An 18,561-nucleotide genomic window follows, 5' to 3' on the forward strand; every position below is an offset into this window, starting at 1 on the left:
ACTTGCATCAGACTACAATTGAGTGCACCACATAATCAGTTCCCAGTTACACATGTTCAAAAGGAGTAGGAAGAATCTTTTACAGATACTTTTACAATCAGTAACTGTTACATTTGTTCACTTCCTGCCTTTCTACTATAATTGAATTTTTTTAAATTATTATTTAGTATTTTTAGTAGTACAAGGTGATATGTATAGCACATCATGACTGGTTCAAGACTCTTCATCCTTGGATTTAGCAAACATCAACTGCTTGTATTGTTTCTTGAATTGGCTCATCGTTGTGCATTGTTTGAGGTCCTTACTCAATCCATTCCATAGTTTGATTCCACATACTGTAATGCTATGGCTTTTTAACGTAGTCCTAACATGTCAGTGTTCAAATTTCAAATTTAGTTCTTCCCTGAGATCATATTTCTCCTCTCTTGTAGAGAAGTATTGGATGACATTTTTAGGTAATTGGTTATTTTTAGGGCTGCACGGAGATCGAGTGGTTAGCGCGCAGACCTCACAGCTAGGATACCAGGGTTGAATTCCACCCTTGGCCATCTCTGTGTGGAGTTTGCATGAACTCCCCGTGTACTCCGGGTTCCTATCACATTCCAAAAACATGCTAGGTTAATTGGCAACTAATTGGTTGTTTGTCTATATGTGCCCTGTGATTGGCTGGCGACCAGTCCAGGGTGTATCCCGCCTCTTGCCCGAAGACAGCTGGGATAGGCTCCAGCACCCCCGTGAGGAAAAGCGGTAGAAAATGAATGAATTCATTGTTATTTTTAGCCTTATGCATTATTTTAGCTGTTTGAAGATTAACTATATCAGCAAGTATTTGTGATTTTAGAAATAAGGAGTTTGTATGTTCTCTATAGACGGCATTATGAATTATCCTTACTGACCTTTTTTGCAGTACATACATTTAGCGATGAAGATTGCTTTCATAATTATTACCCCATATCTCCACACAGTAAGATATGGTAGAACCAGATATTACCAGGTATTCGTAAATTAATATGCATATTTATGCAAATGTGTTGTATTTTTATTATCCTGAAAAGGCTAGATTAACTAAAACACAAATTTATAAGGCATTCAGAAGATGCATTCAAAGAGCATTCATTTAGCACCGGAACCGGCTTTTTATGGCAGATTTTTAATTATTTTACTACACACACACACAATAATGACACAATGACCCAGGAGGTAGAGCAGGTCATTGAGAAACCAAAGGTTTACAATTCGATCCTCTCGTCTTCCATCCAGTCACTGTCACTGTCACTTCCCCCACCTTGCCTCCAGTGTTGTCCATACTGGTGTATGAATTGGAGGCCAAGTTTCTACAGACTACCCCAGGGCAGCTGTGGCTACAGATGTAGATACCACTATTGTGTGACTGTAAAGTGAATGAATAATGAGTTCATATCATTGTGAAGCATTTTGGGTGAAAAGCGCAATAAAATCTATATCACAGCTATTTTACATCCATGTGGGCAGTGTTGCCAACTCTTCAGTAAAGAAAATAGCTATTTTCTTGCTACAAGTGGCAAGAAGTCGCTAAATGACGTAATGATGTATTCTGTATGGCCATGACACATGCATTTTTAATGGATGATGTCGGAGAGAGGAATAATTTTATGGGAAAGACATTTTCCCTCAACAATGACTCCTTTGATTGGGACCTGCATTATAGTAAACAAGATAATGTGACCCGTGGAGCATTTAAAACATAACTAGCTTGAAGCAGCATCTGCAGGCAAATCATCAGTGAAACTAAGAAGTGACAATTTGTACAAAAATCACTTTTTATTCAATTTATGCTTTTATTGCTCAGAAAGAGCAGAGTTGCATTATAGATGCTCAGTGTGTTATGCATCATTTATTACTTTATGCAAGTACAATACTAGTACTCTGTCATATCATTCATATAAAACTACATTATATGAGAAGACAGAGAATTGCTGTTGAGAAAGCAAGATGTGATGCGTGTGCCCTCTGCAACCACTTCTGACTCCGTGGTGGGTGCACGTCAGTTTCAGCAGTTCCACAGTTCGGCTCTCCAATGAGCGTGCACAGCTCATGTGGACCATGATCAGTGAGTGTTGAAATGTGCAATGTGCACACTTATTTCAGCAGTGGTGCCAAACAGCAGATGTGCCTGGAGGGGCCCAAAAAAGGGGGGGGGCAAAACTGCTTTTCATTCAGGTTTTCAGTTAATAATGTGAGAAGACTAGGACTAAATGCATTGTGAAATACAAAAGGTGAGTTGTGGATACCAGCATTTTGCTGCTCCTATGCTGTGGCAATGGGGTGTGGCCAGCACACTGCAAATTTTGTGAGTGGCGTAGTCCGGCGCAGCGTGATGCACCCACGCATCCATCCCTCCCACTGGCACAAATGATCCCGCTCATTGCCTTTAAATGCACAGGGCCCACTGGATTGCGCATCAGAGGCCACATTGAGTGTCACTATGTAGACCACCTCTGTTCTTGACAGTCACATTAAACACAGCAGCAGGCTAATGCAGGCTAATCCACCTGCATTCATCCATTCATTCGCCAAATAGGAGAACCTTTGACGGTATATTCTCGGGATCTCCTTACATGCACTCCATCTTTTCAAATTACATTGAGAATAAAGCTCAGGAATGGCTCGACGCTAAGGCAAGGAGGGACAACGTCCCAATAAACAATACAAATACAAATTTCAGAAGTGTAAACTGAAACATGACAGCTCCACTCATCTCTCCCCTACGTGGCATCATCTGCGTGTGTACCCCCCCCCAGTAAACATCCAATCAATGTTTGTATGCAAATGAGCAAAGAAGCCACAAAACAAAGATTAATATAATGTTGGTTGTTAAAATCTGGATAAAGGATATTGAGCACTGGACACCCAGCTCACAACCAATGCAGTGAAAAAAAAATGTGCTGCCGTGTGTGAATGTATGCCGCTTAACATTTCAGTGCATGCCTAGAACCGACCCTGATAAAGGTTAAAACAGAGAAATATGGCAAACATAGTAACTCCTTAATACTTATATTAAGGCTTTAGTAACTCCTAAAGACTTTATTCAACGAGCGTCTCTCTTTTTTCTTTTTCCCTTTATTTTTCTCTGTGAATGGGATTAATGAGAGGAGATAAGCAGATGAGAATACATACTTCGTATTGCATGCTATGGCTGAAAAATGTGAACTCCGGAGCTGGCATCGTACTTGGCATCGTACTTGTAGCAACCATCAGGTTGAGTTCTCATTAGGCGTGACAATGTGATGGGATAATTAATACAAAAATCTACATGCTGGTTCAGACAGTTTTTGAGATATGTGTGCAATATGCGCCTGTCAGACAATTTACGGCTGCGCATTGTGTGCTTCGCCTGCACCAAGAATAGACCAGGTAGGAGCTGGTGATCTTTCAGGGCAGCGTAAAATGACACCTCAGTTGGTGCGCCGCTACGGCCATCTCAGCGCAGCCCAGTCAACCAAATTGGCTGCGCACAGTGGTACGCTGGAGTAAATCACCACTGCGTGGGCTGCGCCACGCTCCGCCACCTTGCGCTGCGCCACGAAATTAGGGACCATGTTAACAAAACCTCAGGGAAAGTTGCCTTCCATACAGTAGACCTCATGAATGTCACTTTTTAAAAGACTGTCATAGAAGAGTAAAAACAAGTCCCCAGCTACACAACAATATGTGTAGTCAAGCTGTCGTAGAGCAGGAGAATTGCTGTCGAGAAGGCAAGTCCTTTCACATCCTTTCTTCTACTGCAGTATTACTATTGTTGACATACATCGTCAGCCAAATATATTGTACTGAGCTGTTTGGACAGGGACTTGTCTAAGCTTTCCTATTTTGCAACAAGTTCACCAGATGGACAAGAACGTAGCCTTTCGAATTGGCGGGGGGGAGCGGGTAAAGAATATTTTCAGACTGTGCCTATGCATCAAACAAAAGCTCAAACCCTTTTTGGAGTGGATAATCGTCCTTGATTATCGATCATCCCTCAATGTATCACGTTTTTTCAGAAATTAATTAATAAATGAAATTGCTGAGAAATTGCTAACATTTGTTCATGTAACTGTACTAAGACAAATACAACAAAATATAGATTAAATATAGTTGTGACACACACAAAATTATTCAAGAGTCTAATTGCATGTTGAGTACTGAAAATGTGTACATGTTGGCAGGTCTGCAGTAACGTTGTGTGTACCCCCAGCCCTAAAATGCTGCTAAATGTATGTGAACCATGGCAAAATATTAGCATAATTTATTACATAAACTCTACACTAAGTCTATGCTAACCATGGTTCCACTGTACATTACAAGTATCACATGCTGCCGTAAAATGTTAATTATAGGGATGTCTGATATGTGTAACTTCCTTTGGTGGAAGGATCATATACAGTATGTGTTGTGAAGTTAATGGATAGAGCATTATGAATTAGCTTGTCAAGGTGGCTGTAAACTACATTGTACAACATTGTAAATCATCTGAGAAATACTTGCCATAAGGTATGGGCTGTGACATTTGTTTTAAAAGTCAACAGAGTAGCCAACTAGGGAAGAAGGACAAAGTATGAAGCCAAAAGCTAACAACTTACAACATGAAATGGGAAGAGAACTTTTTCTCAGATATGCCAAGGCTGACTCCATGGAGTGTTAAGTTAATGTAATGAAATCATCAATTTTTTTTGCCATTACTGACATTACTAGTGATCAGAATATTACATACAAATTCATTCATTCATTTTCCAAGTCAGTAATCCTCAGTAGGGTCGCAGGGTTATGCTGGAGCCAAGGTAAATAAAGCCATTCACACCTATGGACAATTTAGAGTCGTCAAATAACCTTACATGCATGTTTTTGGAATGTGAGAGGACGCCAGAATACCTAGAGAAAAGCCACGTATTTATAGGGTGAACATGCCAACTTCACACAGATGTCCAACAGAGATCGAACCCAGATCTTATGGATCTTCTTCCAGTGTGGCTAACCTGCTAACCACTAGGCTAGCCATGACCAACATATCCAGACTCTGTGATGGCCCTTTACAGACCGGTGACCAATTAAAATAAATGTGAAATATTTTAACATATAATCAAGCTCGCGGACAGATTGCAGTGGCAGTGTAATTACTTCAGTTATTTACTGTAAACGTGGTGACATCACTCAACATGAGCCAATGAGCGAAAAACACACGTTATTCATGATGTGTATCCACCCAAATCCGATGTGGGCGTGCGGAAAATAACCCAGCACGAAAAATATATGACTCATGGTACATTAATTCATAGTACAGCGATGTGCAAATGAGTGTTCACTATGGACGGTGTAGTTGTTGGAGTAAAACAAAGCATATTTTACTGAGGGGAGGGTTGTGAAGGAATGGGTGCTGCTGCAGAGACCTTACTGATGGGACCTGATTGCAGGTAAAATGTTTACGTTTGTTTATGTTGCTGTGGCAGGGATCCAACAAGTGACAGTAACGAATGTAATGCTCCAACACCCGACTGACGCCGGAGGCTCAACTAAATACTCAAACACAAATGAGCAGAAGATGCACTGGAACATGAATTTAAAGCAGGCAAAAACAGAACAGAGCAAAATGTAATACACGTGTAACAAGTAATACAAAATAAAGGCATAAAATAAACTGTCACACAAACTTACACACCCACACTTAGAAAATGTAAACCTTTTTTAATCTTTGTTAACAGATTGAAAGATTGAAAATATTAATTAAGTAAATAAAAACATGTGATCTTCATGTTAATTTGATATTAAATTGAAGGAAAAACAAACATGTACCTGAAGTACAAAAATACAGTTACTGTATATACAACCAGAGATAAAGCCTTACTTTCGAGGTAATGCCCACTCTCTCATACATTGACATACATTTGACAGGTTTTCACAGCACGGAGGTTGGAACACTGACATTAAATCTTCAAGATTAAACATGCTTTATCGCAGCATAATCATCAAACTTACTTATTCGTTCATATTATTCACACAGGGTAATGTAGAACTTCACGCTCTGTCGTCTTTCTGCTCTGACTTTGCTCTGAAAATAATTCCATAAGCGAACCTTACTCAATTTTTAATTGAAGACCCCTGCACTCATCCACCGTGCCGCCATTACATATAAAACTGTCTGCCAATATTTTTTTTTACAAAATAATACGCCATAGTCAACCATGAAGCAGTCATCATTTATTAATGAATGAATTTTTGAAAGCCGCGATAGAGTGAGGGAGTGATGTTTGAACTGCAGTGTGTCGAGGGACGACTCTATACCAGGGGGTCCTGTACAGCAATATCCACAGACAGTGTGGTATTGTCAGAAAAATTGAATGAATTCCACTTGTGCCCAACTACAGTATGTAGATCAGTTGAAAATTATATTACACTGTTTATCTTTTAACCTCAGGGTCATTTCTAAAACTGAATTTGGTTTAAATTGCGTTTGAATTTGTGTAGTTGTTGCAGTTTACCACACTCTCTCACAGTGTCACACATCCAGACTGATGATGGGTTAGGCTCTGCACTGTGAGATAAGATAGGTCAAATGCATGAGTGTGAGTGTTGGGCGCATGCTGCAGTTGAATAGCAATGTCCAAAACTAATCGGGATTAACTTCTAATCGCTTCAACCACTGGGCTGCTATGCAAATCTGCTCAATTATGGGCACGGACCCTGGCCCCTGATTGGCTCTTATCATGAAGGATTAACACAAGAAGGAGGGGAGGAGGGGTGAGCTGGTCTGACATAGCATGACTCGAAAGAAGCAAAGCTCCATCGAGTTTGTTTTGTTCATGGGCACAACATATTATTTACCATATATTTGTGTATCAGCTAATAGTTTGACTCCCCCATTTGCATCTCTGTGTGGAGTTTGCATGTTCTCCCTGTGCGTGGGTTTTCTCCGGGTACTCCGGTTTCCTCCCATAATTCCAAAAACATGCTAGGTTAATTGGCGACTCCAAATTGTCCATAGGTATGAATGTGCGTGTGAATGGTTGTTTGTCTATATGTGCCCTGTGATTGGCTGGCCACCAGTCCAGGGTGTACCCCGCCTCTCACCCGAAGACAGCTGGGATAGGCTCCAGCATGCCCGCGACCCTCGTGAGGATAAGCGGTAGGAAATTGATGGATGGGTGGATGGATATTTGTCTATTTATACATCCATTGTTATATTACATCTGTTGGCATTTACTCCCACATTAATTCATAAATTCCATCCCAGCTGACTTTGGGCGAGAGGCTGGGTACACCCTGGACTCGTGCATGGCACATGGAGTGTAGACGACTATATACTGTGTATATATATGAAAAGCAACTTTGGCGACATCTGGTGAAAGAATGAAGTCAAAGCAACCTATGTCACTAAATGGATAACTCGCGCTTCAAAAATTGACCAATGCTCTCCTTAAAAGCCAACATTGTTCAATAGTTTGTTGGTGATCATATACCCAAGTTTGCTCCAAAATAACCTGCCAAACCAATGGCAGCCACCAATCCCTTTCAAACCGTCATGTGATCGGTCAGTATTTGAAAAACGATACAAGCGGCAAAGCACTATCTCAAAGCGATTGATTCAGGGAGCGTTTTTTTCTTAATTTTACCATCTCCAGAGTGTTTCACATTCAAAGATTGCATCGAGCTTATGCACAAAGCTTGAGTCAGTGATCTGTTGAATATGTGAGAAAAGACATTTGTCAGTTGTTTATAGCCCAAGGTTCCGCATTTATTGTTCATGGGCCAAGTGTTTGCCATGGCAGTGAGGCAAGAAGCCATGTCTACATGGCTGACTTGACAGCAGAGGTAATCCATCCAATCCATCCAACGTTGTAATTACTATGTGTTTCTGGTTAAAATGGTTTTTTTTTCAACCCTAGCTGAACTCATTGTAGTGGAAGCATACCACAATGGAGAGCGGTTTTCTCATTCAACCACATTATACGGCAACTACTGCTACAATGGACCAAACATGTAAAATGGTTTAGCTTGATGGAAGCCCTTTGATCAATTGGGTTCTTGCTGATTCTGGAAAGTATGTCAGGATGACAGTATCATCCATACTAAGTAATACATACATGTTGGTATCAGATCTGTTTAGAACCCAGTAGGTAAAGAGAAGGATTTGAATGAGAGACCCAAGCCACTGAAGGTAGTGGCGGATTATGATTCGAGGTAGAGGTGTCCCGATCCGATACCGGCTATTGGTAGGGCTATTAGTTTGGCCTGCATCTAAAATCTCTGAAAGTTTGTATCTAAAATCTGACTGCCAAACTTTTAGAAATGTGAACAAGCCTCGAATGTTCCAGCTTGTAAAACCCCATCTAATTCTGTTTTTAACTTTTCTCTTTCTTTGCCACTTTTTTAGAGTTTCTTCACAAGAATTGTTATATATTTTGTATTGCACATGACTGTTTTGTGGAAATACTGCATATATTTCAAATCAAACCTTATAATTTTTATACATACATTGTTTTCTTTTGTCTTTCATAGTTATGGACGAGTATATGCTGCCGATCCCTACAACCACACACTCACTCCAGCAGCCGCATACAGCATTGGTGCCATGGTAAGATTGTCATGCCTGTCACATGTCCCTTTTCTCCATCCCTTCCTCACCGCCTGTTACTTCTATGTTATAATTACACATTTAGTGTTGTATGGAGAAAACTCCATGATGAATTTGGCTCCTCTCTTTGCCGTACATGTCACTTGTTTTAATTGTGTTTTCATTGTTCAGAGCTGCAGTAGGAGCAGGCGAGAGTTGAGGGGGAATAATGGAGACTAAATGGTCAATTATCACATTTTGTTTTGCTGATGAGGGAAATGGCCATCAGAGATTTTAGATCCAAATTGTGAATCACAACGACCTAATCATCATAATTGTGTCCATACTTATGAACCCATTCATTTACCAGTGTACTTAGCAGAACCGCTGATAGTCCAGGATTATCATCAAACAACAGAAACCCTCCTGGATATCAAGATCAAGTTTATTTTCAAGAAGTTTCAGTTTGCAATGTGGTTGCAATGTTGAATATGAATACAACCAGACATCATCCAACGGCACCTTAAGGTCATAGTATACTGGCATGTTCCTCTTCTGTTCTTGTGTTTAATGGTAGATGGTAAGAAAATACAGAAAAGTCAGAAAACACAATTAATTGGCGAAAAAAAAAACAAGAAACACTTCGTCGCCTGGGACATACCATATTGAAGTCACAGTAATAACAATAAAATGAAGAACAATAAGCTAAGTAGGTGTCTTTCAATGTAACTTCAATGGGCGGTATGTCAATGTAACATATTCACAGTTATTCAAATAATTGTAGCTGTTTTTGGATATTACAAAATCAGGATAACATTTCTGGACTGTTCATGTCTTTGTAGAGTGTTACATTTTGAAAATGAGCAGGGGATTAAATAATGACAGTGGATGAGTACATTTGCTATTCAGTTTTTTTGTCCTGCGAAAATGGGCCATTTTTTAATAGACAATATTCTATATCAAAAGATCCGCGGTGGCGACTCCGAACTCAGGAAAAAGCCAAAAGAAACAAACAAAAATCTCATTCACCTAAATTGATAATAATTTATAAATAAGTTATAAATCAGATCAAATGCACAGTATACACATACCACTGTATAAATACCCACAATTTTTACATGTTTATATCTTTATCACTGATCAGATTTGTCTCACTTTGCTCTGCAGTCCTTGAACGCACCATAATTGTGTGCTGTGACTGGCTAATCCATGATTCAGATTCCATCTGCTCATCATTCATCATGAGTTCCTATACAGTTTATAATTTAAATTGTGTTTATTAAGTGTATGAGTCATATTATAACTTTAAAAGAAAAAAAAAATTCCCATCATTCACAATCCCTATGTGAAACATGAACACATATTTCTTTCCCTTTTAGTAGTTTCCCTTTTAGTTTAGTATGAGCTAGCTAACAATGTACGTCATGAGACCTACCTATTTTGACGCTAAAGCCCTAACAACAAAAACTCAAAAAACCCCAACAGGGTTGCATTGAAATAACTGACTTGTATATTAGCTATAGAAATATTGTTATTGTAGCAGCAAACACGAAAAACTATATTTATCTGGCGGAGTAACACAATGCTTTGCTAGTTGCTCGTCTCAGCATCACTGACAGACAGAAGAGTGGATACCTACCTCTGAATTTCGCTACAAGAAATTTTTTACCTGAGGACTGGACAGTATATTATCATCAATGTGCTTGTTAATGCATGACCACAGCATGTATATAAAATGATAGAGGGATTCGTAGTCGAATTAAGTAGGTCCAAAAGATGTACATTGTTAACTAGCTTGTTTAACCACGTTACAATGCACTGAAAAGGGCAATAAATATGTGTTGGTGTTTCACATAAGGATTGTGAATGATGCAGTTGCAGTTTTCCTTTAATTTTGCTTCTGCGTTTAGCAATTAGCTATTGGCTTCCTTCGCTGGTAACCAAGCAATTGAGTCGTGGAGCTGAAATCAGAGAACATCAACATAATAGGAGAGTTTGGAGGCCTAAGAGTGAACCATGTGTCTAAAATAGATACATATATTCATGGGTGTATCAATTGGCGGATTTCCACCATTTGCTGGAAGCTTTGGAATGTAACATCGGTAAAATGCACGGGTCGCCCACTCAATACTGTCTCACCCAGTTTAGTACAGTAGAACCTCCAGAGGATGACATGGACATTCCAAGATACTGGTTGACTTTCAATATTTACTGTTTTCAAAATAAAACAAAACAAACAGTAGTTCAAGAATTATTTCACTATGAAGTTGTAGACCTGTAGTCCAACTGAATGAATCTGTTTTTAATTTGTTGCCAAACAGTGAAATGTGTTGCCTGCTGTATTTATCTCATGAATATTACTGCTCTAACTTTAATTATGTCATATTTCCTCACGTCCACGTACTGTAGAGTGTGACTTTGCAGACTGCTTTTCACAATAGTTGTGCTTCAGCCCCCCTTCCCCGACCCAACCTCTCAGGCATTGTGCATGAGCGTTTCTGCAACGCTGACATCTCCTCACTTAAACTTAATTGAATTTGTCTGTGCTGCTAAAGGCAGTCCAAATGCCACATTAATTCGGCCTGTAAAAGGTGATGAATGTCCTCACGCTTTGGCAGCCCAGTCCATGTTAGTTATTATATTTCTAATTTGGTGGATACCACCTCACCCTGCACTCCTTGGTAATGAAATAATTAGTCATTTTGATAATTAAATCTCCCGTGGCGCTGCAGCCAAAGGGAGGGAGTGAGAGAAGGAAGAATTGACTCAGAGATGGTCAGCTGAAAGGAGGAGTCTTTAATGGTTTGTTTCAATCCCAGCGCTCAAACTGAAAAGAAATGAAGACATGATGTAATTTAACAGCGATAAATCAAATTATGTAAGGTTGTAACCTGTCAGTTAAATGCGATTCATTCCTAACAATAACCATGAATGTGCAATGTTTTATGTAGTTTTCCAAATGCATGCCTGATATATTGAATGCTTTATTACTCACCTGTGTTGTTATGTATTACATTAGCTGACTAAAAAGGTCCAGTTATAAATGAAGCATGAAAGGTTTCAATATGGGGAATCCATTACTACTGAAGCTCTAAATGTATACTTTATAATTTTTTCTCAATTCAAACATGACAAAATTAAGTACTACAGGTTGGAATTTACTTTCCTGTTTGTTGAAAAGCTTTTTCTCACCAGAAGAATTCATTATATTAAAAAAAAATCCTGCCAAGGTTGTGGGAGGTTGTGTTTTTGCCGGCATCTACATCTCTTTGTCTGTTTGTTTGTTTGTGTTTAAAATAACTTTTAAAGTTCTGAATGAATTTGGATGAAATTTTCTGGAATGGTTAGAAAGGGGATATGGAAGAACTGGATCACTGGATCAAAAAATGGTCAGAGCACTCCAAATAATTGAATAATTCCAGATACTATGATCCAGAATATGAAAAATAGGGGACCCTTGGAATATTCATAATAGGAAGACATAAAAATGAAGCTATAAACATGCAACAAACACCAGTATATCTATATATAACCAAGGCACTGTGGAATCTGGAGTTACTGATTATAGAAAATTTTATTTTTTTGAATGAATACTAAACTAATATTGATATCATTATGAATTCGATTGCTAATGGTATATTTTCATGGTGAAGGAATCTCATCCCACAATATGGGGGGGGGGGGGGGGGGGGGGGGCAAGGGACTAGGGGAGGATTTGCTCTGTGACTTGGCTGCCTAGCCTAAAAAAGCTTGTGGAAAAAAAAGAAAATCTGAAAAACAGAACCACAACTGAAAAGGCTATGTTTATAAGTTATACTGTATACTTGTCTATGCTTGTGTATTTTGAATCCCTGCAATTGGATAAAAATGTAAATACCATAATGTAATGTAAATAACATAATGTTTCCAGAAAAAAAACTTATCCAGAAAAATAAATATGTCCATGAAAAATGTATGTCTCCCAGTTGGCAACACAGATCAGTAGATGAAGGCTCACTGCCCAGTTGCGATATGGACAGAATCTTTGCTCATCGATAAAATGTAAAATGTTTGAATTATTTGGGACATCCTAGACAGAGGTCAACAGTGTTGGACTTAGAAACCCCCTGAGCTACAGTACTGAACTTCATAGCTGAGCTCCTGTAGCCACAGGTTCCTTTTGCATTACTTTTCATATAGAAACTGGTGGTCTACCAGCGTCCGAGAACAATATGTTTTGCCTTTTGTTTCGGCATTTATATATGGAACCTCGCAAAAGCTGTTACTCACATTTCTCAATAACCATTTAGCAGCCATACTTCAGCATGATCCATCTTCAACTCACACTTTGTTTAAAACCCATCTTTCCCTCACTCTAATTTGTCATGATTGTATCAACTGGGTTTCTTTCATATAGCTGTTGGCATGTTCCCCTGGCATGAAGCGTCTCGCTGTCCTTGCTGCATGACGATTGCTCCGGTCATGGGTCTTTTCATCCACCATGGGTTTACACTGGAATAACGGTAATGTCATGTTGGAACTGTAAATGGTCCTGGATATATGCGGCTAACAATATGTTTGTACCAGTGACATGCGGTGGCATTCATGGCTGATGAGGCACTGACTGCTTTGAAGTGTTTTTAGGTTAGTGTTTAAGGTTAATACAAAAAAAATGAAACAGCAAAAGAACTAATTCACTTTTCTGACAAAAAAAGTTTTCAAATAGTCCAATTTATTTATTCAAAAGCATTAAGTGGTCTTAACTTTTATTTTTATATGAAGTACAAGGGAACCTTGGTTAGCCTTTAATACATTCTAGAACAGGGGGGCAAATGTTTTGATTCGCGGGCCGCATTGCTTGAACAAAATTGATGGGGGGCCAGACTATGTATATATATATATATATATATATATATATATATATATATAGAGAGAGAGAGAGAGAGAGAGAGAGAGAGAGAGAGAGAGAGAGATACCTATATATACATATTATTTTTATATATATTTTTAACAGTCCACCTGGAAGTATTGTATCTGTAAAGGTGTGTATGTTGTGACCCTTTTTTCAGGAGCACTTTGTAAACAGCAGACCACATCAAATACAAAATTGATAAAACAGCTACTTAAACAATTGAAAGGTTGGCTCAAGGCATGATGCCAGGTTGTATGTTAAGTTTAAATTAAATACTTTGGCCGTATTCAAACACTTGGTGGGCCGGATGTGGTCCCCGGGCCATAGTTTGCCCACTCCTTTTCAAGAAGGTCTGACTCCAAAGGAAACGTATTCTAACTGAATCGATAATGGAAATTTAATGAATACGTCCATAGAGACAAAAATTACAACATTCATCCATCCATTTTGATCTGACAAATTTTAAATTTGAGCATCTAACTGCAGCAGATGTTGAACTCAGATGAAAAAAAAGTGTCTCACGTCTCATCACAGGAGTTAACGAGTGACGCTGGGAACATCGAATGGAGGAAGGATTGCAAGGTTTATAGTGTGCCAAAAAATCCACAATCACCAAAAGGCTGGAGTACTGCAGCTCAGGGTAAATGGCTAATTTGCATCGAGATAAGAATTATACAGAGAGCAACAATGAAAGAGAGAGAGGCTCATAGAGTGTGTGACGAAGGAATTATGAGGCTGTTCAATTCTACATCGTCACATTACAGGCACTGTTTGTAAAAACGCATTCATTTAATCAAAAGTTTAAAATATATTTTTCTGTAACAAATTTCTATATACTAAATCCCCAAGTTACGACGTTGGCTTATAATTACTGCTTTTATAATGTATGTATGTACAAATCTTTTTTTTCCAAATCTTTTTTTCCTCTTGCAATTTAGTGGGTGCAGCTTATGCTTAGGCTTATGGTAGTTTTACAATGATAGTTTTACATGCAGAAAACAATTTTAAATGCATGTAAACAAGAAGGTGGTGTCTGTGTTGACTTTGCTGCCACAGCATGTATTTGGCAACATTCACTTATTACAGGTAAAGATAACCTTACATTTTCATTGACAACTTTCATTTGGCATTTACGTATATGCATTTTCAGTTGTTTTGTGCATATAAAAATACAATTGGAAAACTCTTAAAAAATATTTTGTGTATTTTTTAGACTTTAACTAACTAGCTAACTACGACCCTAACTGTGTTAGGTAGCAAATAAGAACACATTCGGACATTTGGCAGTGTATTAATAACATGATAGCATTTACGCTAACTGGTAAATACACAAATGAGCAAAAATTTTAGCACACATTTTTTACAATTACCGAAAAACACGTTCACTGGGGCATATGCACCCCAGATTCCACTGTACATGCACCCTCTCCTTGTCCAGGAAAAGCACTTTGTTGTAAACGTCTGATCACCTTCTGTTGAGCCTGCATATATGTACTGTATATACTGTATATACTGTATATACTGTATATACTGTATATATGTATAATCCTCCATCTTGGCAGTTAAGTTCATTCATTCACCAAAGCATAAAAATATGTATTTCCAGGATTTAACTTGTTACTCTCCAGCTGGTGCAGTTTCTGCTGTCCTTCTGTGGAAGGACGGCCGTGACAAGCACCTTTCAGTTCACGTATGCCAACACAAGTTCAGGATAAGACATATGTATGCCAGTTATCTGTAATTTATTGGTTGATTAGGAAGAATAATGGAAAACACCTTTATTAAAGACATTCCACAGGTTGTAGAAAGTCATGGTGTATCATCCATGTTTCAATATATCATTGCTGACAAACAGAAACTGGCACATGGTCCAACTGTGTGAAGACAGCATTAGGCAGTTTCTGCCGTGTATTGGATCAGGAAATGTGCAAATAATACATTTGAATTGATAAATATTCATATTGATTTGATGTTATCATTATCCTGTTGATTATTCCTTTTATCTACAAAAATGTGATCAAATGTAATCTTCCCTGACCGCATGTCACTTGGATGTTTTATGTTTTGACTATTTCTTGCTTGGCATACTGTATGTGTATATCAATGGTGGTTGTCGCCACATGTTTTTCAGAATACATTCGCCCCGCTGTCAGATGCCAAAACTCGGAGCCATGTGGACGATGTGGGGCTTGTGCTGTCCTCTCTCCAGGCTAGTATATACCGAGGAGGCTACAGCCGCTTTGCTCCCTATTAACAGCACGTCCAATCAAAACTCAACCTTGCAAACACACAGGAAGAACGTGTGTGTGTGAGAACATGTGTGCGTGTGTGTGTGAGAGAGCGAATGAGATATGCAAGTGCAAGTTGAAAAGAGAGACATTGCTGAGGCCTGGGTATTGCAATACATGCAATTTAAGCATCATTTGAGCATCTCCTAAGCGAGAAAAATATATAAAACTAAAATGACAGCTGATATTTTTCATCTTATACCTCAGATATTTTGTGCTGTGTATTTTGATATTGTGGGTTTTTAATTTATCAAGATTTAAAAGACATATTGTAGTTCATCAGCTGTAGAGGTTTTGTCCATGGTACTAATAGAAAAACTTAGAGTAAAATTAGACCACAGAGGAAATATTTATCAGATTGTTGTACACCAATCTTGTGGGATAAAATGTAACATATTTTCTTTATTTAAAGGCATGTAATTCCATGTTTTTTATTTATTTGGGGAAAGACAAGTGGGGGTAAATGATGCCTTTTTGTGGACAACAGTGTTAAGTTGTGTGTTAAAGAGTGTTTTTCTTTTAATTATCCTGCATTGTCATGCAGTTTGGGAGTCAAGAAATGTTGGAGAACGTTGTCATAGTTACGTTTTAATGCGCAGGATCGGCTAAGTCAAAGCAGTAAGAGATTGTTAAGTCATTATTTCTAGATCATGATTTGATCTATATGACCTATATGAACTATATTCCAGTGGAAGAAGTATTTTATTTGTGTATTGTTTTATTTAGTCTAGTTTCTGTTTAATACGTTGATTTTCCAGACATAAGTCAATGCTTTGGGGAATTTAGTCATGAGCTCAAGTTTAGATGCAAACCCTGCTCGTGTTGATCTCCGTAGGTGATAGGAAAGCGTGAATAGTTTAGTCGGTAAGTAAACGATGTGAGTCAGCACGTTATTCAGACTGTAGCTTTATTGACTCAATAATGTGGTTCTCTCTTACATCACGTCAAGCCAAAGGATCCAGTGGATAGCAACATATCTGGTGTGTTTATGTGTTTAGTCGAGATTCTACATAAAATAGAGAGGAAGAGGACTGTCATAGAAACCTGTTTATGAGTTAGTTGATTAGTCTGTGAGCTCCAATATGAAACTGAAAGAAGAATCCGTCAGACACGTGGTGCAGTTTGTGGCACTAATGCTTTTTTGTTCTGAGTAGCAATGGTCATTGACATTTTTATAGGAACTTCCAATATATTCATTGGGACATTGATGATTTTTATATTGCTGGAGAGATTTAAAATATATATTGCAGTGGTTGAATGCCACTTTGTACTTTTTTTGTGTCCATGTTTTGGGGTTTTGTTTGCCTTTTTCTTTAATATTTAAAATGAACGGGGGATCAAACAAAATAATCCAACAATGTAATATATTTGAATTGTGCAGTGAAAATGTTCTCTTATATGAAACACATAATGGTATAATGTTTTAGATTTAGGCACATAGATCAGTTGTTAGGGCAAGCTATATTCTTTGCAAAGTCATGTTCTGATTTTCTTTCCAAATAATCACATTGTAGTTACGCAGTATACTGTATATGCTCATAATTGACTTTGTCAAATGTACTATTTTGCACAACTTGTAATTTTTACATAAATCTGAGACATATCAGTGCAGTAGTTGTACATTTTCCCTGTCTTTTTTTTCTCATGTTATTGTTAGTGACACCTTACTTTTCAAGGCTCTCAACCTTTACTCTTTGAAAAGTAACTGTTTGAATATTACACAATTATATACATAAGAGAAGTGAATCAATTGTGAAGAGATAATGTAAATACAAGTTAATGGACTCAATCTGTAGTGTATTTGAACCACGCTACTTGGGGAACGGGAGTTTGGCTATAGCTACGGTGCCACTCCCTGCACCGCATTCTGTTTACAGATGATCCAAATTATTATTTTGTATCTATCATAAACAACATAGGGAAAACCCTCAGATGCACCTCATAAAAGGCAGCCGTAAAGGTACTTGGCCAGTTTGTGTGCTCTGAGTGAGGATGTATGCTCCGAAACAGGACAGCTGAAGGTCTGCACTATGCTGAATGTCTGACTCTGCAACTACTTTATCCAAGTGCTGCTTCCAGTAGGTGTTGTGGTTCAAAACAAGGCTTCCTGCACCGTCATTGTATGTGCATGTATTATGGTTCTTCCACTTATCAATAACCATAAATAAAGTTTTGTTTTCTCAAGATTCTCCACTTGGTTTCCTCTGTGAAAAGACTTCAAGAGAAATGTCAATGAGATATTTATTTCACTATTTGTATCCTTTAGTACAAACATTTTTTTGCACTAATTGAAATCAGGGCTGCACGGTGACGGGTGGTTAGCATGCAGGCCTCACAGCTAGGAGACCCGAGTTCAATTCCACCCTTGGCCATCTCTGTGTGGAGTTTGCATGTTCTCCCCGTGCATGCATGGGTTTTCTCCGGGTACTCCGGTTTCCTCCCACATTCCAAAAACATGCTAGGTTAATTGGTGACTCCAAATTGTCCATAGGTATGAATGTGAGTGTGAATGGTTGTTTGTCTATATGTGCCCTGTGATTGGCTGGCGACCAGTCCAGGGTGTACCTCGCGTCTCGCCCGAAGACAGCTGGGATAGGCTCCAGCACCCCGTGACGCTCGCAGTAGAAAATGAATGACTGAATAATTGAAATTACAAAAAGGAAAACAGTATTCATTTGGAATTTATGGGTCTGACAAAAGTTCCCCAAAATATTGAGCATATTTCCTCAAAAGTGACTAGCAACAAATCTAGCTATTTTTTCTGGCGTTGCCGGGGGCTTTTCTGGTGTGGTGAAAGCACTTATTGTTCTGCATTT

General features: G+C 38.5%; 1 protein-coding gene across 14 annotated transcripts in view; it reads left to right on the plus strand.

Moving 5' to 3' along the window:
- The window catches only part of rbfox1 (RNA binding fox-1 homolog 1), a 209,782-nt gene extending 191,853 nt beyond the window's left edge, over nucleotides 1-17,929 (plus strand). For 8 of the 14 annotated variants that reach the window (XM_058049648.1, XM_058049650.1, XM_058049645.1 and 5 more), the window contains 3 exons: nucleotides 8,512-8,587; nucleotides 13,992-14,097; nucleotides 15,589-17,929. In XM_058049648.1, coding sequence (XP_057905631.1) covers nucleotides 8,512-8,587; nucleotides 13,992-14,097; nucleotides 15,589-15,671 — 265 coding nt within the window. In that variant the 3' untranslated portion in view covers nucleotides 15,672-17,929. Of the gene's footprint in view, nucleotides 1-8,511; nucleotides 8,588-12,962; nucleotides 13,069-13,991; nucleotides 14,098-15,588 lie in introns of all 14 variants that reach the window. The other 6 variants (XR_009119601.1, XR_009119600.1, XM_058049646.1 and 3 more) reach the window with 4 other exon arrangements.
- The last annotated feature ends 632 nt before the right edge of the window (nucleotides 17,930-18,561 follow it).

The sequence above is a fragment of the Doryrhamphus excisus genome, chromosome 15, assembly GCF_030265055.1.
Source record: "Doryrhamphus excisus isolate RoL2022-K1 chromosome 15, RoL_Dexc_1.0, whole genome shotgun sequence".
NCBI classification, from domain to species: domain Eukaryota; kingdom Metazoa; phylum Chordata; class Actinopteri; order Syngnathiformes; family Syngnathidae; genus Doryrhamphus; species Doryrhamphus excisus.